The sequence below is a fragment of the Lepidochelys kempii genome, chromosome 10 (assembly GCF_965140285.1).
Source record: "Lepidochelys kempii isolate rLepKem1 chromosome 10, rLepKem1.hap1, whole genome shotgun sequence".
In the NCBI taxonomy this organism is placed as follows: domain Eukaryota; kingdom Metazoa; phylum Chordata; order Testudines; family Cheloniidae; genus Lepidochelys; species Lepidochelys kempii.
Genome location: NC_136389.1, coordinates 44,594,179 through 44,615,779, shown reverse-complemented (window position 1 = coordinate 44,615,779; position 21,601 = coordinate 44,594,179). Strand labels below are relative to the sequence as shown.

Sequence of the window (21,601 nt, the reverse complement as noted above, 5' to 3'; positions counted from 1 at the left end):
AGGACTCTGCTCTGAAGGCACTGCCAGTAGGGCACATGGGTAGGAGACTGGGATCAGCCAACAGGAAAGCAGGGTCAGTGAGGTTACAGTTTAATAGCACCCTATCCCAGGGTGGCCAGATGCTGGCCCTTTAAGAATCCAGCTCCCCAGTTATCTTCCTGAGAGCCCTGGAGTTGTACATTTGATGGGCCTTTGCCTGAAATTTGGGAAGGGGATCCTTTAATAATACAGTGCCCCTCTGCCCCCACCCCATGGGGTTAATGTGGCTACCCCGGAACACCACCCCCACTCACTGTGGTCTTATCTGCCAGCAGCTTCTCAATCACTTCAATCAGCTGGTCCTTCTGATCTGAATCCAAGCTGCAAGGGAGAGTCAGATGATGATGCTACCAGCAGGGGGAGGGGAGAGGTACTGGGAGAGCCCTATCCCCCGCCCCACTGAGCGAAAGGGGAGACAAGTGAAGCAGGCAGGACTGTGGTGAATTGGAAGAGAATGAGGCAGGATCCGCTGTGCTGCCCCGCACAGATCTTTGCAGCTCTGCAACAGCGCAGCTAGGCCCCAGATCCCCCTGCTGCTAGCCCATGAGCTAAGGAGAATCTCCATCAGTTGTTAGCAGTGTTGGGCCAATGATCCATAGCTGAGCAGTCCCAATTCCATCCCCTCTCACAGAAGCAGTAAATAGATGGCCTTTGAGCTTCCCTGCAGAGCAAACAGCTTGATCCCAATTAGAGAGGGGTCCCTATGAAGCGTTTGGCTGCTGGTCTTATTTCTCCCTCCTCTAGGTATCAGCTGAAAACAACCACTCAGTGTGCAGCAGCAGTCAAAAAAGCAGAGAGAATGTTGGGAATCAATAAGAAAGGGATAGATAATAAGACAGAAAATATCATATTGCTACTATATAAATCCATGGTACGCCCACATCTTGGTACATACAGATGTGGTGGCCCCATCTCAAAAAAGATATATTGGAATTGGAAAAGGTTCAGAAAAGGGCAACAAAAATGTTTAGGCATATGGAACATCTTCCATATGAGGAGCGATTAATAAGACTGAGACTTTTCAGCTTGGAAAAGAGACGACTAATGGGGGACACAATAGAGGTCTATAGAATCATGACTGGTGTGGAGAAAGTGAATAAGGACATGTTATTTACGCCTTCTCATAACACAAGAACTAGGGGTCACTAAACGAAATTAATAGGCATCAGGATGTTGTGAAGGCCAAGACACTAACAGGGATGCCTATTAATTTCATTTGGTGAAGTAATGAACTAGATAAATCCATGAAGGATAGGTCCATCAATGGCTATTAGCGAGGATGGGCAGGGATGGTGTCCCTAGCCTCTGTTTGCCAGAAGCTGGGAATGAGTGACAGCGGGTGGATCACTTCATGATTACCTGTTCTGTTCATTCCCTCTGGGGCACCTGGCATTGGCCACTGTCAGAAGACAGGACACTGGGCTAGATGGACCTTTGGTCTGACCCTGTTTGGCCATTCTAATTTTCTTAGCTAATGCGGTTCGGTTCCTTCTAACAATAGCTAAAGGTTAAACATTTAACACGGGAGATGCAGGCACATAATCACTCAGTGATTTTCACACCAGGTTCAGTGAATGTTCATTCACTGTTCATTCTGGGTCACTCCTGCTTTATCCTTTCCATTCCTCTGCCTCTGACCCACATGCACCTTCTTGTCTGGAGTTTAGGACAGCACCAGACACTCTGTCACCTTTCTGCAGCAGCCTATCCTATTGTACAGTCATGTCCTGCCCACTCTGGTTCATTACGCCCTGTATTGATCCATGCTGTGAGGCCACATGTGCTTTCTGGGTCCATTCATTCTATGGACTATGAAAGAGCCAATAGCCCGGGGCAGGCTTGAGTGCTGGGCTTTGACAAGGAAATGTCCAGGAAACAAAATCCAACAGCTAAATTCTGGGCTGTTACACCATGAACAAGGGGGCAAAAACACCCAGATTTCAGCCCAAGGATTCCTGGTCTATATCACACACACTGTCTCAGTGGCTAAAACAAACAGAATTTAAAAAAAAAAATTCAAATTGACTTTTCACTCTTATTCCGCCCGTTTATTTGCTTCCGCTGTTTTACTCTCTGCTGGAAGAACAAAAACAGACCGTAGCCAGTTTCTTGCTAGTTTAACCCCCACGGGTTTGCTTATGCCAGCACAAGGCCGCAAAGTTTGCAAAAACAGTCCTGGGAGTGCTTCTAGATCCATGGATTGGAAGGCCAGACTGCATTAGGATTGGCTAGGCCAAGCTCCTGCATCACAGGAGCCAGAGAATCTTACCCTGCACTAGGCCCAGAGTCTGTGGTTGAACCAGAATGTATCTTTAGGGTTTAGATCCAAGCCAAAACCCAGAAATAGCGCAAATCTGATCTCCTTGAAAAATATATTTTTTTAAGAAATCCGTCCAAACATTCCTATTAAATAGGAGGGTTTGTAAAACTGTAAACAAATCCCTACACGCTCAAAGCCCTACATCTTGGCCATCAGTGGCCCAATAGTGGCTCTTCCAGACGTTTTCCATGCCAGCCATGTATCAGTAGGATCCAGATGGCTTGTCAGTTACCATAGCTGCATTATCTGGGCAGTCAGTGCTTGACCTAGCAAACAGAAGCATTTGGCTGCTGGTCTCGTTTCCAGTTACTATTCATTTCCTTGTTGCTGTTGGTGTGATGGGAGAAACGTCTCACCCACAGCCCCTGCTGGTGCCTGCGGTTCCTGCCCATGGTGCTGGGGGGAGCAGTTCATAAGGGTTTTTGTGTGTGTGTGTTTGGGGGGGGGGGTGGTCAGTAGGATGCCCTGCTGCATCTCTGTATTGGCATTGAGCAGCAGGGGACAGGAGCTCCTGGGCTCGCACGTCTGCGTCCCCAGAGAGAGAACAGGGAGTCTGACCCCCAAAGAATAGGCAGTTGAATCTACTGGCTGTATACCAAGTTCTTGTGTATTAATATATGTCAGGTAGGGTCTTTTCTGAAAGCTGGTAATGCTCTGACCTGGATGGTCAGTAGGAGATCTGTATGCAGGTTCTGGCTGTGAATGTAGGCAGGGCTGTATATGTAGAACACTGTACTTGTAACCAGGGTGCTACGGCAGCATCTCCTCACAGCAGAGTGGAGATGCAATAGGGCAGGGAGGCGCGCCTCCCAAGCTAGCTGTTCACACAAAACTAACTCCACACCAGCTCTGACGACGAGTTCTGGGTGGTTCAAAAGCTTGTCTCTCTTCCCAACAGCAGCTGGTCCAAGAACAGATATTGCCTCACCCACTGTCTGTCCATGCACGTAGCATCCTACGACCGAGGGAAAGACAACGGCTTTACAACTTTAAAGTGAATAGAAAGCCATTGAAACTGAGAAGAAAACCCAAGTCTTGGAACACTAAGGCAGGAGAGTTTCCCCTCTTTGTGTAACCATGAACGACCATAGTCTGAGAGAAAGGAAACCCTGTTAAGAGGGAAGGGGGTTGAAGTGAAGGGCCAGCATCTAAGAGGGGTGTTGTCCATGGAACACAGGATCCCCGACAGGGGGCATGTGGGGAGACTGTTCAGAGGCAATAGGTAGTGGTATTAGAGAAGGGAAGTTAGCTCCTAGAGAAGTGTACAGACAGGGCCGTGCCTTTATGTTTATTTTCTGTGTAACTTGGCTGTTTGCTTCCTGACTATTCTATCTTTGAATCTATGATTTTTCTATTAAACAAACTTCTTGTTGATCTATGCCCCATGCAGGTCTCCAGGGGGCACCCTGTTTGTGGCAAAGTGAGCTGATAACCGGGGGCCAGGTTTCACCCCTGCAGGGGTGCTGAGCCAGAGAGGAAAGTCCCAGTGTCTGGCACTTAAGAACTCAGGCAGATGGATCTGGGGGGAGTCAGGACCAGAAGGGCTTGTTGGGGTCACCCTGCCAGGAGTAACTAGGCTGATGGAAGCCAGGGTGAGACCTTTATGCTGGCAGGCTGGCTAAGGGGCTCAGAACTCTGAGTCATAGCAGTCCAGCATTAAGGCATCCAAAGTCACAAGGCAGGCGGTGACAGAACCCCATACTGGTCTGGGTGATCCCCAAAACGTCACATTCCTCCATGCACATTCCAGAATTCTGATTCCGTGCAATCTGACCAAGTCACAAGAGGCCCCAGGGCACCATCACCCTGTGTCCCATGCCTTCCTCCATAAAAAGTGGGTGGCTGAGATTTGACGGTGTGAGTCCCCACCGTGCACCGGTGTAAATGATGGCGCAAGGTGCAACGTGTGGGCAAAGTGAGTCCAGCATGTATTTAGAATCATAAAATATCAGGGTTGGAAGGGACCTCAGGAGGTCATCTAGTCCAACCCCCTGCTCAAAGCAGGACCGATCCCCAATTAAATCACCCCAGCCAGGGCTTTGTCAAGCCTGACCTTAAAAACTTCTAAGGAAGGAGATTCCACCACCTCCCTAGGTAACGCATTCCAGCATTTCACCACCCTCCTAGTGAAAAAGTTTTTCCTAATATCCAACCTAAATCTCCCCCACTGCAACTTGAGACCATTACTCCTTGTCCTGTCATCCACTACCACTGAAAATAGTCTAGATCCATCCTCTTTGGAACCACCTTTCAGGTAGTTGAAAGCAGCTATCAAATCTCCCCTCATTCTTCTCTTCTGTAGACTAAACAATCCCAGTTCCCTCAGCCTCTCCTCGTAAGTCATGTGTTCCAGTCCCCTAATCATTTTTGTTGCCCTTCGCTGGACTCTCTCTCCAATTTTTCCACATGCTTCTTGTACCGTGGGGCCCAAAACTGGACACAGTACTCCAGATGAGCCCTCACCAATGTCGATAGAGGGGAATGATCACGTCCCTCGATCTGCTGGCAATGCCCCTACTGATACATCCCAAAATGCCATTGGCCTTCTTGGCTACAAGGGCACACTGTTGACTCATATCCAGCTTCTCGTCCACTGTAATCCCTAGGTCTTTTTCTGCAGAACTGCTGCCTAGCCATTCGGTTCCTAGTCTTTAGTGGTGCATGGGATTCTTCCGTCGTAAGTGCAGGACTCTGCACTTGTCCTTGTTGAACCTCATCAGATTTCTTTTGGCCCAATCCTCCAATTTGTCTAGGTCCCTCTGTATCCTATCTCTACCCTCCAGCGTATCTACCACTCCTCCCAGTTTAGTATCGTCTGCAAACTTGCTGAGGGTGCAATCCACACCGTCCTCCAGATCATTAATAAAGATATTGAACAAAACCGGCCCCAGGACCAACCCTTGGGCACTCTGCTTGATACTGGCTGCCAACTAGACATGGAGCCATTGATCACTACCCGTTGAGCCCAACAATCTAGCCAATTTTGTACCCACCTTATAGTGCATTCATCCAGCCCATACTTCTTTAACTTGCTGACAAGAATACTGTGGGAGACAGTGTCAAAAGCTTTGCTATTTCAGGAGGGGGGGCGGTGTGTGAAGGGTGGGGACACAGCCCATTGTCCCAGTTACCTGTACAGCTTGGGGATGGCGTGAGCAGCCGTCTTGCGCACGTACGGAGACATGTCTGACGCCGCCTCCTTGATGGCCAGCATCATGATGGGCACTATGATGGGCACCCGGATGCTGGAGAGAACCCGCAGGGCGCTGGCCCGGATCAGCTGGTTGGGATCCTGCAGTGGGGGGACACGGAGGCAGCTCCAGGAAGGCTTCGCAGCAGATCGCTCTTCCTGACACAGTTAGGGCAGGGTGAGGGCCCAGCAGCACCCAGGGCTGCCAGAGGGAATCCAGGGACTCGCTTGGCACTGCACTGAGCACTTGGAAGTTGATTCTCTGTGAGGCGAGGCTCTCGCTCCTTAACACAGATCTGCAATCCCTCTGGCCAGTGCCCACTTCGGATCCCCGGCCTCGCTCCTGGGGGTGCTGGGGAATTTAGCTGGAGTTGTGGGTGCTGCTCAGCACCTCCAGGAACCAGGATTATGATGGCCCCATGGGGTGGGGAGAAGTAAATGGCTGGGGGTCCCTGCAGCAGTCTGAGCAGTGGGGCACAAGGGCTCCGTAGCAGATCTGCTAGGGACACAAACCCGGCATTGGCTCTTTTGACATCACCCCATTCTCTAACCCCTGCCCTATCCCATGGGAGCCCCAGGCCTCCCAGTGCCAGAAGCTGGGCCTTCCCCATAGCTTCTCAGAGGCAGGAGTCCCAGTAGGGCCCCCCACCCACATAGGGCTTTATACCGGGACCCTTTGGGGAAGGTGTGAGCAGCTGGGAGGGGGAGGGAGCGAGCGCATTCAACCTATGCAACCCACTGCTTTGGCTCTGCCTCCAGCCTGCCTCCCCCCGGCTACATCACAGCCTCACACCTGTCCCAGAGCCCAATAACCCCACATGCCGAGCTCTGCCCACTGCCTGGAAAGGCCCGGCTGGGGTGCAGTGACCTCTCTGCCAGGGGCCCCTTTGAGTTTTTCTACCCACTAGTCCCCAGGGTAGCACTGGAGCCCCGGATCCACATGACAGAAGCACACACCATCCACAGCAGGGCCCCCCACCATCAGCTCTCAGGGACTGGACTTCTAAGGGCCTGTGCCAGCCGACTCGGGCTTGGGCTAAGGGGCTGTTTATGGGGTGGAGGTGTTCGGGCTCTGGGACCCTCCCACCTTGCAGGGTCCTAGAGTCTGGGCTCCAGCCTGAGCTTGAGGCAGCTGGCACAGGCCAGCAGCAGGTTTTAACTGCAGTGTAGACACACCCTGAAAGACCCACAGCCCCTCACCATGGGGCCATCTGGTTCCTCCCCTTGTGCCTATCGCTTCATTCTGAGCAATCTGCACCTCCAAGAGGGGAAGCGGAGATGTGGACAGGTACTGCGGGGGCAGTGCTCTCTCCTCCTCCACAGCAGCACCCTTGGGAGCTGGGCACCAAAAGGGCACCTGGTATGGAGGGGAGAAAGGCAAGGAATTGCTTCGAACATGCCTGTGCACCAGAACCCAGCAGAGCCAGCCATCCCCTGGGGCCAGCCTCAGCAAAGCACTTAGGGATTAGGCACTGCCCGGGCTCACTCTGTGGTGCTGTAGTGACATGCAGAGCCCGCGCCAGGCTGTGCCAAGGGCGAAGGGGCAGCAGGTTGTACTGGGGTGGCACTGGGACGGTAACACATGGGCATGAGACGGGCGGGTGCCTGCTAGGGAGGATCCTCAGCGAGAGCGCCCCACTACATCTCTCGTTCTCTGTCAGTCCAACTGGGAGAGGCTGGAGTGCAGCTTGGGCGTCAGGAGTCGTGGTCCAATGTCGGCAGGTGGGGCCAGGGCCAGAATTTGCCCCCTGGGAGACCTGTGCCTTACCTCACCTGCAGCAGATTGAGCTGACAGCCCCTGGGCCTGTATGTGTGGAGTGCATGGATGAGTCCAGACTGCAACACCGTGGGGGTGTCTCATTAGGGACAGAGTCGGGGCTGCTCCCTGGGGCACTGGGTAACCCCAAATGTCAGGGCTGCAGCAGCTGCTGCTCAGTTAGGGCATTGCTAACTTTCCAGCAGAGGCCCCGTTTGGCCTCCCAGCCCGCTCGCTTCCTCACTTCCCCCCTGCCTGCCTGTCTCTTGGGGGAGCTGCGCCGGGGAGATTCCAGAGGGCAACTCTCAGGTCAGCTGGACGATAGGAGCCAGAGAAGTGTGTCCGAGTCTTGCTCCGGGGAGGGCCCCGCGCTGGGGAGGGCTTATAGCTACAGGGCCACAGCAGGATGCCCGAGGTGTCTGTTTCTCGATTGCCTTCAGTCTAGGCTTGGGTGTGGGGGGGTGCAGGTGTGTGGGGGCGCAGGCGAGTGGGGGGCGTACAAAAGCCAGCTCTGTAAGCTAAGGCCAAGCAAGACCACCCCAATCCCAGCAGTGAGCACCAGCAGAGCCATCTACTTCTGTCCTTGCTGGAAAACAGGTGGCACCATCCCCCAGCCCACCATAAGCCCCCGAGGCGCCCACACTCCAGTCCCCGCCTCCGTCCGTGACCCCTGACCTTTAGTCCACGCTGGAAAGTGGAGATGGAGAGCAGGGCCAGGTCCTGCTGTTCTTCCGCGTAGCGGACCAGGTAGACATAAACCAGCTTCTTCACCTGCCAGACACGCGGGCAGAGACCGAACCTTGTCAACCAGGCTCCAAATCCTCCCATCCTGTCTGCTCCCCACCCCCATGGCTTCCTCCACTGCCACCCGTGCCAGCGAAGAGGGGCGATTGCCCCCACATCTAGAGGCCCAGGGTATCGGGGCGGGGGGCAGAGGCAGGTGGGCTTGAGCTCAGAGGGATTGGGTATGAGGGATGTCACAGGGAAGTTCTGTTAAGCAAGCCGAGTGCATCACACCAGCTGCTTCTCCCAGAATCCTCTTTGCTGCGGCGGGGTCTGGGCCGGATTCTGGCGCCTCCTGCAATCCTGGGCTGGGATGCCGTCCCACGTCCATCTCTCACCACATGGCCACCCTGCTGCCAAGTCTCAGGGTGCCACAAGCCCATAGCCCTCCAGGCAACCCCACCTGGCCATTGCTGCCACAGAGGGCAGCAGGATCCCACTGGCTGTTATGGGGGCCCCTCAAAGCCAGCTTGCCACTTAGGACAGGGAGCGGATGCCCCCATATGGGAGCAGTTTCCTGCCTGGCATATGTGTGCAGATCAGACCCATGCAAGCCGCAAGCAACCCCACAGCAGATACCGCCCCCCCCAAACGCTGTCCCCTGCTGGCTCGCAAGTTGCTATGACCCCGAAGGAGAGGCTCACCTCAATGTTCTTGCAAGCCACATTTTTGACGACAGCTGGGAAGAGGTCGGACGCATTCTTCCCCCTGGCGATCATCTGGGGACATGAGAAAGAAGACTGTGACCCGACAACACATCTGCAGGCGTCACAGCCCCTGTGCCCAGCACCTGGGCTAGAAAGCAGAACCCCACTAGCTTGGGGTGTGTGTGTTTACAACACATAGCACAATGGGGCCCTGATCCATGATTGGGGCCCTGAGGCTCCATCACAATACACATGATAATAACAGCAGTATGTGGTCTCAGAGCCCCACTCTAGGACTCCCACCACTAGAGGGCATGAGCGCCCAGACACCTGATCCGCTCCGAGTCCCTTTAGCAGAGAACAATGGGGCACAGCCAACAGGCTACAGCCAGAGGAGCTGGCTGCTGTCCAGCTCTAGAAAGTCGGAGGGGTGGGGGGTTACTAACATGGCGGGAGGGATAGCAGAACAGTGCAGTCTGGGGAAACGAGCCCAGGGCTGGGAGCCAGGAGGGATCAAGTTCTATTCCTAGCTCTGAGATCGACTCACTGCATGATCTCAGGGAGGTTTTTTCTCTCTGTGCCTCAGTCTCCCCATCTGGGAACGGGGAGGATGATTCATACGTGGCGAGGGTTTAAGGCCAGAAGGGACCACCAGATCCTCCAGTCTGCTCTCCTGCATCTCACACATACACCACCCCCCACCTGCACACTAAACCCACCCTCTGAAATTTGACCAAGGATTCACAGTCCACAGGCGCCTAGATAGTACGTGCCACAGGCAGAGAACAGGAGCGACCAAGGGGCACCAGTGCCCGAGGCCCCCTCAATGGCAGGGAAATGGTTAATTAGATACACCCAGATAATCCTGGCAAGTGACCCGCACCCCCATGCTGCAGAGGAAGGTGAAACCCCCAAGGTCCCTGCCAATCGGATCTGGGGGGAAATTCCTTCCTGACCCCTCATATGGTGATCAGTGAGACCCTGAGCATGTGAGAAGAACCAGGCAGCCAAGCACCCGAGAGAGACAGTGCTCAGTGCCACCTCATAGCCTGGCCCACCCCGCCCAGAGTCCCCTCTGCAGCTGTGGCCATCCCTCATGTTTAAGAGGAAGGAGACCAAAAAACCTCCTAAACCCAGACTACAATGTGTGGGGGAGAGACCCTTCCTGACCCCTGCAGGTAGCTGTGTGAAGCCCTGAAACATGAGCTTTGGGAACAAAAGACAGTGGGGAGGGAAACTCCACAGAGGGGACACTGAGGCACAGCAGGGCAGCGACTGGCTCAGGTTGCACAGTGACGCTATCACTGCTGGGGCTGGGACTCAGGAGCTCCTGGCACTCAGGCCATGCCTCAGTGCCCCACCCCCACCCCGCCCTGCGGGAGACACTCACAGCCACAATCCTCTTCATGGCCTCCAGCTTCAGTGAGTCCTTGTTACTGTCCAGCATCTCCTTCAGGTCATCGTGTCTGCAAGTCACAGGGAGCCTTGTCACCAGCCGAGCAGGCACAGATGCAACGAGGTTTAGCAGCTCTCAGCCATGCACAGCCATGGCGTACGCCACATACACCAGCCCACAAGTGAGCATCATCACAGCCACTGCCCCCAGTCCTGCCCCAGCCAGTGGGGGTGGGGGTAGCTGATGAGGCTGACCGCTCAAGGGCTCCATCACAGGCACCACTGAGCAGTAACTGCAGCCACAGCCGTGTGCTACTCAGGCTGAGTCACTGCCCCACAAGGGAGTTCAGACCACATGCTCTCTGGGGGACCCTGGAAAAGCAGGAACCCCTCCCCCCAATGCTGCAGCTGAAGCAGATACCCCTCTGCCTGGCCCCTTCCAATGGAGGAGCTGGCAGCACTTGACAATTCATTGTCTACATCACCCACCTTTCACAGACGGGGAAACAGAGGCAGAGAGGGCAGTGACTCAGCCCAGGCCAGAGCTGGCAATAGGAGCCCGGACTCCTGGGTTCTAGCACACTGCCAGGAGAAAGCGGTCTCTTTTTCCAGATGCGTGTGATAATGCCCCACATGATTCCAAGTGGCACTGTGATCACTGTGCAAAGCCAGGCTGTTAATGACCCCCTAGGAAGTCCCCATCACCAGAGGTGTAGCCCTCCCCAGTGCCCCAATGCTGGGTGCATGACTGCGTCTGATAAATTCTGACACATAGATGAACAAAATCTGATGGAGAAGAGCCAACACAGCTTTTGTAAAGGGAAATCGTGTCTCACCAATCTCTTAGAATTCTTGGAGGGGGGTCAACAAATACATGGACAAGGGGGATCCAGTGGATGTAGTGTCCTTGGACTTTCAGAAAGCCTTTGAGGCACTTAAGCAAAATAAGCTGTCATGGGATAAGAGGGAAGGTCCTCTCATGGACCAGTAACTAGTTAAAAGACAGGAAACAAAGGGTAGGAATAAATGGTCAGTTTTCAGAAAGGAGAGAGGTAAATAGTGGTGTCCCCCAGGGGTCTGTACTGGGACCAGTGCTGTTCAACATATTCATAAATGATCTGGAAAAAGGGGTAAACAGTGAGGTGGCAAAGGTTGGAGATGCTACAAAATTACTCAAGATAGTTAAGTCCAAAGCTGACTGCGAAGAGTTACAAAGGGATCTCACAAAACTGGGTAACTGGGCAACAAAACGTCAGATGAAATTCAATGTTGATAAATGCAAAGTAATGCCCATTGGAAAACATAATCCCAACCAGACATACAAAATGATGGGGTCTAAATTAACTGTTACCACTCAAGAAAGATCATTATGGATAGTTTTCTGAAAACATCCGCTCCATGTGCAGTGGCTGTCAAAAAAGCGAATAGAATGTTAGAAACCATTTGGAAAGGGATAGATGATAAAACAGAAAATATCACAATGCCACTACATAAATCCATGGTATGCCCATACCCTGAATACTGTGTGCAGTTCTGGTGGCCCCATCTCAAAAAAGATATATTGGAATTGGAAAAGGTTCAGAAAAGGGCAACAAAAATTATTAGGTGTCTGGAACATCTTCCATATGAAGAGATATTTGAAAGACTGGAACTGTTCAGTTTATAAAAGAGATGACTAAGGGGGGATATGATAGAGGTCTATAAAATCATGAATGGTTGGAGAAAGTGAATAAGGAAAGGTTATTTACCCCTTCACATAACACAAGAACCTGGGGTCACGCAGATGAAATTAATAGACAGCAGGTTTAAAACAAACAAAAGGCTAAAACTATAACCGGGTTCAAAAAAGAATGAGATAAGTTCATGGGGGGATACATCCATCAATGGCTATTAGCCAAGATGGTCAGGGATACAACCCCATGCTCTGGGTGTCCCTAAATTTCTGATAGCCAGTTGCTGGGACTGGACGACAAGGGATGGATCACTTGATGATTGCCCTGTTCTGTTCATTCCCTCTGGAGCACCTGGCCGCTGTCAGAAGACAGGATACTGGGCTGGATGGACCATTGGTCTGACCCAGTATGGCCATTTTTATGTTCTTATGCACACAGCCGCAGAGAGAAGACCATGCCCTGCTAGTAGGCTGACGGGCCATACCCTCTGCCCCCCATCCCACAGCATGGACGTATACATGCCACAGATCTGACATGCTGCCACCTTCCAAAGCTTTATGGGTCTCTGGCCCATCAACTGACTAGAGTACCAGTGGAATAGCAAGGACGATCTAGCAACAGGCAGACTGGAAAGTGTTCCTGTCCAGGGACAGGGGTTGGCGAGCCCCTCAGAGGCTGGATGCTTTGATGGATCCTCTTGGCTCTGGGTGGCTCATTTCTGGTACATCCCGGCAGCAGCTGGTGGGTATCTGAAATACCCCATATCTGACACAAGGTCCTGGCCCCCCAGTGATAGCTGGGGATGTGATCCACTGTCAGACCATGAAGGCTCAGCAGAGGGAGATTCTGGGGATGCCTGCTGGCTGGTTCCCTGATCCAGGGCACCGAAGAGCCATTCGCTGGCTGCTAGCTCTCACAGTTTGATTGGGAGTTTCAGGATATTTGGTATTTGATTCAAAGCCCCAGCGCCTAATTCCTGTGAATACGGGACAATCTCAGCTTTCATTTAGAGAAAGGGTTATGTTAGCAGCCCTCCTGGACGTGCAGAAAAGCTGGACATGATCCAAGCATAACTGAAAGGCTCAGAACCAAGAAGGCAAAGAACCCCCCGCCCCCGCCCCAAATGCACTGGTTTTAAAATCTCATGATTCTGGGGCCCAAACTCCTAGCTTTTGGACAGCTGAAGTGGGAATACTGCATTCGCCAGCTGGTAGGATGAGCACCCCCCACCTCCCAGAGTGCTCAGGCCTGGGGTGAGTCAGCTAACAACGTGCATTAGCCAGGCCAATTCACTCCTTTCCCTGACGCTGGCTGCAGCAGGCTGCTCTGTGCACTCTGTGGTTGAAGAGAGAGCGCCCAGCCTGCTGGGTTCTGCTCTAGCCCTTGGGGGAGCTGGGGTTCCACTCTCTGTCCTGGGGAAGCCAGGGAATTAACAGACAGCGAGGTCAGGAGATCTTTCGAACCTTAGCCTGGGTGGGGTGAAGGATCAGGCCAGATCCTCTGGGGGAAGTCACTTGTCCAGGGTAAGGAGCTGGGCCAGCCCTGCTCTTGGATCCAGGATCCATGGAAGCCTGCCAGTACTGCCCCCCATTCCAATCACACGCTGTACCCCAAAAGCATGGCTGGGTTCAGACTCCCTCAGAGCAGTTAAACTGAGCTGAAGAGCTCAGTGCTGCAGCCATAAACTCTGCCCAGGGAAACCTTTCCTGCAGCTGGCACTCCACCCACCTGTGGCATGGGGCCAGGCACAGGCAGCATGTACAGCACACAGCAGCCATTTTATCTCTCAGCACTGGCCCCTGCAAAGAAAGGGGGCCAGCTCAGAGCAGTGGGTCACAGCGCCTGGCTCATCCTGGGCAGGGCCATGCCACATACCGATCGCTGGCTGTCACAGCAGGGATTTGGCCCAGCCCACAGCATGGCAGCTGCTATATGTGCTGTGGATGCCGAGTTTGTGGTGGGATTATTGGGGGGGAAGGAAGGAGAGGGAATGTCTCCCATCCCCCTGCCTCTCCTGTATTTAGGCTCACAGCTGTAAGCAGTTTCCACTACCCCTTTCCCTCCAGCTCTGGGATTTCATCCGTCCTTCCAGCTGCCCCTGAGCCCTGATGGGGGTTAGTCCTGGGACCTGGCCTAAGGAGGCCAGCACCCAAAGCTCTCCTCCTCCCTTCTAGAACAGGAACCCCACTGCCAATGCCACAGCAAGGAGGCTGCCCCAGGTCACAGAGAGGTGCCCCTCAGAGCCACTTCCCAGCAGCAGGGACTGCTCACAATGGACCTGATTCAAACTGCGAGAGAGATGGAATTACACACGCTGTTCTTCTCTGCAGGAGACAGGCGCTAACGGAACAGGCCTCACAGGGAGAGACGCAAGGAGCTGTGCAAGAGAAGGGGAAGGGCCGAGTTGGTCACAGTCTGAAAGTAGCGCAATTTGTATTTTTATAATTTCAACTGACAAAATCGATGTTCATTTTTAAGCATATCTGTCTATTTTTATCTATTTAATTGTTCGGGTTTGTGGAAACTTATACGGGGAGAGGGGGTCAGACAATTATTTAATGACAGTAGAGGTCAAGAGTCAGAAAGTTAAAGCTTTATAACCTTTAAAACATAAATTGTCAGCGTCACATGTCAAAATAGACAAAGGAAATAGGCATAAAAAAAATCAAACTCTAGTAAGTTCTCAAGCATCATTTCTCTTCCTTTGCCCTACACGGCGAACAAATATTTGACACCAGGCTCTTTGATCTAGCAGACAAAGGTCTAACAAGATCCAATGGCTGGAAGTTGAAACTAGACAAATTCAGATGGGAAATAAGGCGTGAATTTTTAACAATGAGGTAATTAACTGTTGGAACAATTTACCAAGGGCCATGGTGGATACTCCATCACTGGTAATTTTTAAATCAAGACTGGATGTCTTTCTAAAAAAGATCTGCTCTAGTTCAAGCACAGATACTGTACTTGAAGCAGGGAGTAATACAGGGAAGCCTCATGGCCTGTGTTGTACAGGGGGGTCAGATAAGATGATCACAATGATTTCTTCTGGCCTTATAATCTGTGAACAGAGCAGCAGTGAGTAGATGCAATACATGTCTGGGAACAATCAGGGGATCAGAGGGGCAGAACCAGGAAAGCAACAGGCCGACAGAGCAGGTTATAGTTTGCAAGTTAATTTGGCTAAAGAATCCAGTTCAGTCATAACTACCACTTGCTTCAGTCAGGATACAACAGGTTCCCACGGCTCAGAACATATAATCATAGAAATGTGGGCCCGGAAGGGACCTCGAGAGGGCATCAAGTCCAGCCCCTGCTCTGAGGCCAAACCAGGTAAACCTAGATGATCCCTAATAGGTATTTGTCCATTCTTAAAATCCTTCAGTGATGGGGATTCCACACCTTCCTTGGAAGCCTGTTCTGGTATTTAACTATCCTTAAAGTTAGAAAGCTTTTCCTAATATCTAAGCTAAATCTCCTCTTCTGCAAATTATGCCCATCACTTCTTGGCCTACATTCAGTGGACATGGAGAACAATTGATCATCGTCCTCCTTATAACAGCCTTTAACATATTGGAAGACTGTTATCAGGTCCCCCGCAGTCTTTTTCTCAAGACTAAACATACCCAGTTTTTTCACCTTTCCTCATAGGTCAGGTTTTCCAAACTTGTTATCATTTTGGTCGCTCTTCTCCGGACGTCTAAAACTTTCTTAAAATGTGGGCCCAGAACTGGACAAAATACTCCAGCTGAGGCCTCACCAGTGCTGAGTAGAGCAGGATAATTATCTCCTGTGTCTTACATACAACATTCCTGTTAGCACACCACAGAATACTATTAGCCTTTTTTCACAACTGCATCACATTGTTGACTCATATTCAATTTGTGATCCACTATAACCCCCGGATCCTCTCCAGCAGTACTGCTGCCTAGTCAGTTATTTCTCATTTTATGGTTGTGCATTTGATTTTTCTTTCCTATGTGTAGTACTCTACACTTGTCTTTATTGAATTTCATCTTGTTGATTTCAGACCAATCCTCCAATTTATCAAGGTCATTTTGAACTCTAATCCTGCCCACCAAAGTGCTTGCAACCCCTCCCAGCTTGGTGTCATCTGCAAGTTTTATAAGCATACTCCCCACTCCATTATCGAAGTCATTAATGAAAATATTGACTAGTACAGACCTGATACATCCCCCAAGTTTGACAGTGAACCATTGATAACCAGTCGTTGAATAAGGTCTTTCAACCAGTTCTGAACCCACCTGACAGTAAGTTCATCTAGACCACTTTTCCCTAATTTATTTATGAGAATGTCATGTGGAACCGTATCAAAAGCCTTGCTAAAATCAAGATATATTACATCCACTGCTTCCCCCATCCACTAGACCAGTAACCCTGTTAAAGAAGGAAATTAGGTTGTTTTGGCATGATTTGTTCTTGACAAATCCATGCTGGCTATTCTTTATAACCCTATTATCCTCTAGACACAGGGCAACAGGTGCTATGGATCAGGTGCAACAAGGACCCACCTGACATACAGCCACAGATGGACTCCAATCCTATGGGACTTCCACCATGTCCCTGGTCACACAGCCTAGAGCCCCCTGCTCCAAACGCATAGGCTCCTAAGCCCAGATCCTCAAAGGTATTTAGGCTCCTACCTTCGGTTGATTTAAAAGCCCAGTGCCAGTGCTAGAGGAGAATCTTCCTTTGCTATTAGCAGAGTGGGGCCTAGGACACATTTGAGCCCTTCACCCTAGTCTGTAGATATCAGTGAGGCATTCAGATAATTCAGCACAGCAGCCACACCAGGGAAATAGCAGCAAGTCATCTCCCCCACCCCCCTACCCGCTTGTCAGCAATAAACAACAGGCTGGTGTTGTGTGATTAAACTAGGCAAATAAAAAACATTGCACAAACTTCCAGAGATATCTGAGCAACTTATTCCTGCACAGACCATGTTTGCTTGGTTTTACAGCATCTCTGCAAAGCCATTCCCTGGGTCTTGATTTGATTGGCATCCCTCGTCCCCCAGGAACTTCACTCGGGGGTTCAGTTTTGAACCCTGAAGTTCACCACTGGACTCAGGGCCCAAGTGCCAAGTCTCACATGGGAATGGATGAGGTGGCTGACTTTCAGTGTGCCCCCCCCCTCAGCTCCCAGAGAGCTGGGCCCAGGCCAGGGGAGGGGGCTGGCCAGGAGCCAACCCCACAGGGAGAGGAATGGGGGGAGGGGGAAGCCAGCCCCGCAGCTCTGTTAATGAATTCAGTCTGCAATGAAACCGGAGACCCCAGGAAACAAGAGAGGCTCCTGGTTGTAACCTCTGGCTCTGCACAGGGCCCAGCTGTGGTGGGGGAGGGGAGGCCTTGGTTGATCATTTGGTTGTGGAGGGCAGGGGGATGCTCGGGGCACTTACTGGAGCTCAGCAGTGTCTTGCTGCCCATGGTGAGGTGCCCATGGTGAGGTTCCCTACCTGGGTGTGCTAAGGCATGGTGGGAGGGCCTCTGTCCAAGGCTACATGGTGAATAAGGGGCAGAAATGGGTCAGAACTGCCCAGGCCTGTGCCAAACACAAGGCCAGCCTCCACCCTCACCTCCCAACCTGTCCCTTCTCACTGAGCCCCAGTAGCCCCCAGCCCCAGCTCTGCATCCGACAGTGGGGCAGACCCCTCACACCCTCCCCCCGCCACCACGCTGCAGAACCTGGCGCAGCTGGGCAGCTTAGCACGAGCCACAGAGGCTGAGGGGCCCAGGAGGAGGTGGACAGGGGGGTCTACCCCCCTTGCAGAGTCTGCAAGGAGCAGGGCCCAGGAGGCTGCAGAGCTGCCTGCCTTGGCCAGGGAACCCAACCCGCAGCCACCTGTGAAATATTCATCCCGTCAGGAATCCACTGACAGCACCATGGCAACCTCAACGCCAGGCTTCTCTTACACCTATTCCATTCACAGGCCCTGGGCAGCTGGGGTTACACACACAGTGGGGGCGCTTACGGGGGGGCGGCGGGGGGAGGCAAGGTGCCTTCCTCGCAGCAGCCTCTGGGGCCAGGAGGACACTGAGTCCCTTATGGGCTGAGTTTGCTGGTCCTCAGCTAAGCCCCCAGCTTCTGCTACATGAAATCTCTTCTGAACATCCCCCTCCTGCCCCCAGCTGGATGCCCCCAGGCCTGTCGCCCCCCACCTGGATACTGGGGGTCTGAGTACAGTGGGCAGGAGCTCTCTGTAATGGACACTCAGGCCCCCACTGAGACTCTTGCCAATTAGAGGCAGAGCCCCCCCGACCCTCAGCTGGGCTGGGACACATCAGCACCGGTTAGCGTACGGGCTGCCCAGCCTGCAGCCCCCTGGGCTGTCCCTGACGTGGCGATCAATAGGAACTGACCCAGTCCCTACGTCTCTTTTTCAGTTTCACCTGGGGCAAAACTCCCATTCACAATGTGACCCCTGAGCAGGGGTGAAATTAACTCAGGACACTTACCGGTATGGGGCGGGGGCCGGCTCCAGCCCCTGGAAGGGATGGGGCCTCAGGTGGAAGGGGCGGCATTGGGGGGTCAGCATCCCCCATCCAGCCCTTCCAGGCCGCCTGGCCCGTGCCACCTGGGGCAATTTAAAGGACCCAGGGCTCCGGATGCCGCTGCTGCAGAATCGGCAGCAGCGTCTGGAGCCCCAAGCCCTTTTAAATTCCCCACCCCGGCCCGGGTGGCCGAGAGGGGACAAAAGGGGCAGGGACGTTAAAACGGTGCAGGGTCATTTGCCGCGGCAGCGCTTTAACGTTGCTGCCCCTTCCCCCCCACGCCCCGTCAGCGGCCCTGCCGGTACGGACCCTACCAGCAGGGCCGCCAACAAGGGAGGCAAAAGGGGCAGGGACATTAAAGCTCTGGGCTGGGTCCAGGCTGGTGCGGGTTCTTACTGGTATGCCATACCAGCCCGTACCGGCTCACTTTCACCCCGCCCCGAGGGCAGAAACTCCCAAACGCGACCCAAATGCATGGCGGTGATGGCAAGGGGGCACTCCGGGGTCTGAGCTCATCACACAGGGGGCTCCTTGTGAGTCACTGGAAGCTCCACGTGCACGTCCCCAGTTGGATGGCATTTCATAGGGACAAAAACCAGCCAGCGCCTCAGCTGGGGTAAATCAGTGGAGCTCCAATGGATCGAATAATTAACACCAGCTGAGAATCTGGTCACAGCTTTTGATAGCGTCCTTTCCATAGACTTCTGTAGCAGGGATAGAATTCTATATTCCATTCTAGAGGGTGCTTTTAAACAAAACCCTAAAGATCAGGGGTGGGCAAACTACTGCCCGCAAGCTGTTTTAAGCCGGCCCATGAGCCGCACTACATGGCTTGGCCCCGGACCAGCTGGGGCACTGGGTCGGGGCCCAGACCATGCAGCTCGGCCCCGCTCCAGCGGGGTTGCTGGGTCGGGGCCGCACCGCATGGCTCGGCCCTGCTCTGGCACTCTGGCCGGGGTGCTGGGCGGGGCCGCACCACGCGGCTTAGCCCCGCTCCGGTGCTCTGGCTGGGGCTCTGGGTTGGGGCTGCACCATGCAGCTTAGCTGTGCTGCGGCCGGGGCGCAGCTCCCGGAAGCTGCGGCATGGCCCCACTCCAGCTCCTACGTGCTCCAATGGGAGCTGCAGGGGCGGTATCTGCAGATGGGGCAGCGTGCAGACCCACCTGGCTGCACCTCCATGTAGGAGCCGGAGAAGGGACATGCCACTGCTTCCGGGAACTGCTTGAAGTAAGCACCGCTTGGAGCCTGCAGCCCCTGAGCCTCTCCCCATGCCCCCACCCCCTGTCCCAGCCCTGATCCCCCTCCCGCTCTCCAAACCCTTCGATCCCAGCCCGGAATACCCTCCTGCCCCCCAAACTCCTCATCCCCAGCCCCACCCCAGAGCCCACACCCCATCCCGCACCCCAACCCCAATTTTGTGAGCATTCATAGCCTGTCATACAATTTCTATTCCCTGATGTGGCCCTCGGGCCAAAAAGTTTGTCCACCCCTGCTATAGGTAGCGTATAACTCTCGATTCAATTCTCTGGGGCTTTCCTATAAGAGTTCAGCCCCTTTGTTGGCACACCTGAGGCTCCCTAAATGCACAGAAGTGACATGGGGACAAAACAATCCAAACCATTTCCAAAAGCAGCCCCAGAGTTTCCAGGGAATAGTACATCTCCAATTCAAGGGCAGATGCCTCTGAGCTGGCGCGAACTCTCTCAGTGTGTTCTGAGGTTCGAGCCTCAAGACTTGCAGAGCAGGACCGGGCTGAGTCAGAGCTAAGTGGGAGGAGGGTGGGCTGGGGCTGGGAGTGGGGGGACAAGAAGTCACACCTTCTAGCTAGGATGCACCTCCCCGCAAATAGGGAGGGGGGCCCCCCATTAACCATAAACACACCACAGATACTAGCTTGTCCAAAACGTAGCACCACAGCATGGACAGGGAAGGCCCATGCAGCAACATGGGAGCCCTTGCCCTGGTAATCAGTGGGGGAGGAGTACCCAGCTCCCAGAGGGCCAGGAACAGAGGTATTAAGGACGGAAATGGAACAATGAGATCTGCAGTTGGGGCTGAGACAAGCCCCCACAGCACAGGAAGACTGGTCCAGACCCAAGTGTCTCTAGAGCAGGCCGAACTGGAATCCTCCATCCAAACCTCCCGTGCTGTGGGGTCGTCTGATGCAACCCCAAACTTCGATTGAAGCTGGGACCATGTCACAGAGTGTGAGGCTATCCCTAGGGGACCCCCATGCTCAGGCGACAGGTGAGGCTGAGCTGGCCGCTTTCCCTCCTAACGCCCTATTCCCAGTCACAGGTTCCGGGCTCCAGGACTTGGAGGGACTCATCCTGGCTCCAAGGGAGCAGATTTGGGGAAAGCCAGAGCTAAATCCTTTCCAACGAACAGCAAAACTGCCATTTTGTGCTGTCAAGAGCTCAGCGGACATGGAGCCCCCAGCGCGGGAGATTCACAGCTCCAGCATGAAGCAAGGCACTATGTATTGAGGTTCTGCTATAGTATCCTCAGTGTCCTCTCCTTCCCTTGCCCCCAGAGCCAGGCCTGGGTGAGCGAAGGACTCACAGAATGATGGCACCACTTCAGGAACACCAGGCAGACAAGGTGCGGCAGGGTTGCCACTCAACTGGTACGGAGAGACTCTGAGGATGCAGGGGCAGGGCTGGACGAAGAGGGACACAGAAAACAGATTCCACTGGGCCAGCTTCACCCGCACCCTCAAAGAGATGGGCCCTTTGGACAGCTCCATGGACACAGCAGGGTGGCACTGGGCCCTCAAGGCTCAGAGGTGCTTTACTAGCTGTCATTAAAGCTGTACCCTTGTCTATTACCCCAGCATCCCAAGCTCACCTCATAGGTAGCCATATGGCCCCCTGCAGCCCCTTGTGCCTCCTCCCCATGCCCCCATCACCCAGCAAGCACCACTTAAAGCATGCTTGACACTCACTGAAATGCAGGCCCTTGTGTCCTAGAGAGACTCTGTCTCAGACACAGACCCAGCAACTCCTGTTACAGTCCAGTAGGGCCAGATTCCCCATGGGCCATGCTGGGGACAGTGGAAGAGTTATGCAGGGTGGAGTTTTGAAGGGAAAGCCAAGGGGCTAGAGCTCTCCTAACATCACTCTGATGGGGTGTGTGATGGGGCAGTGTTGTGGAGAACCCACTCCCCTTCTCCCTCCCTTTCAGTGGGGATCAGGGTCTTGTAGGACCAGGAAACCCACTCCCAATTTGACAATGGGGAGCCCAGGGACAGAGTCTCTCTGGGAAGAGGCTCCTCCCATCTCATCCCACT

The 21,601-nt window shown here is 53.4% G+C and overlaps 1 protein-coding gene across 5 annotated transcripts in view; it reads right to left on the bottom strand.

Annotated features, from left to right (window-relative positions):
- Positions 1–21,601, bottom strand: part of AP3B2 (adaptor related protein complex 3 subunit beta 2) — a 63,889-nt gene that overhangs the window by 28,944 nt on the left and 13,344 nt on the right. For 4 of the 5 annotated variants that reach the window (XM_073363181.1, XM_073363182.1, XM_073363178.2 and 1 more), the window contains exons 2-6: positions 10,126–10,201; positions 8,733–8,807; positions 7,981–8,076; positions 5,491–5,651; positions 294–360 (exon numbers count right to left, since the gene is read on the bottom strand). In XM_073363181.1, the coding sequence (XP_073219282.1) occupies positions 294–360; positions 5,491–5,651; positions 7,981–8,076; positions 8,733–8,807; positions 10,126–10,201 (475 nt within the window). The remainder of the gene's footprint in view (positions 1–293; positions 361–5,490; positions 5,652–7,980; positions 8,077–8,732; positions 8,808–10,125; positions 10,202–21,601) is intronic. The other variant, XM_073363183.1, reaches the window with a different exon arrangement.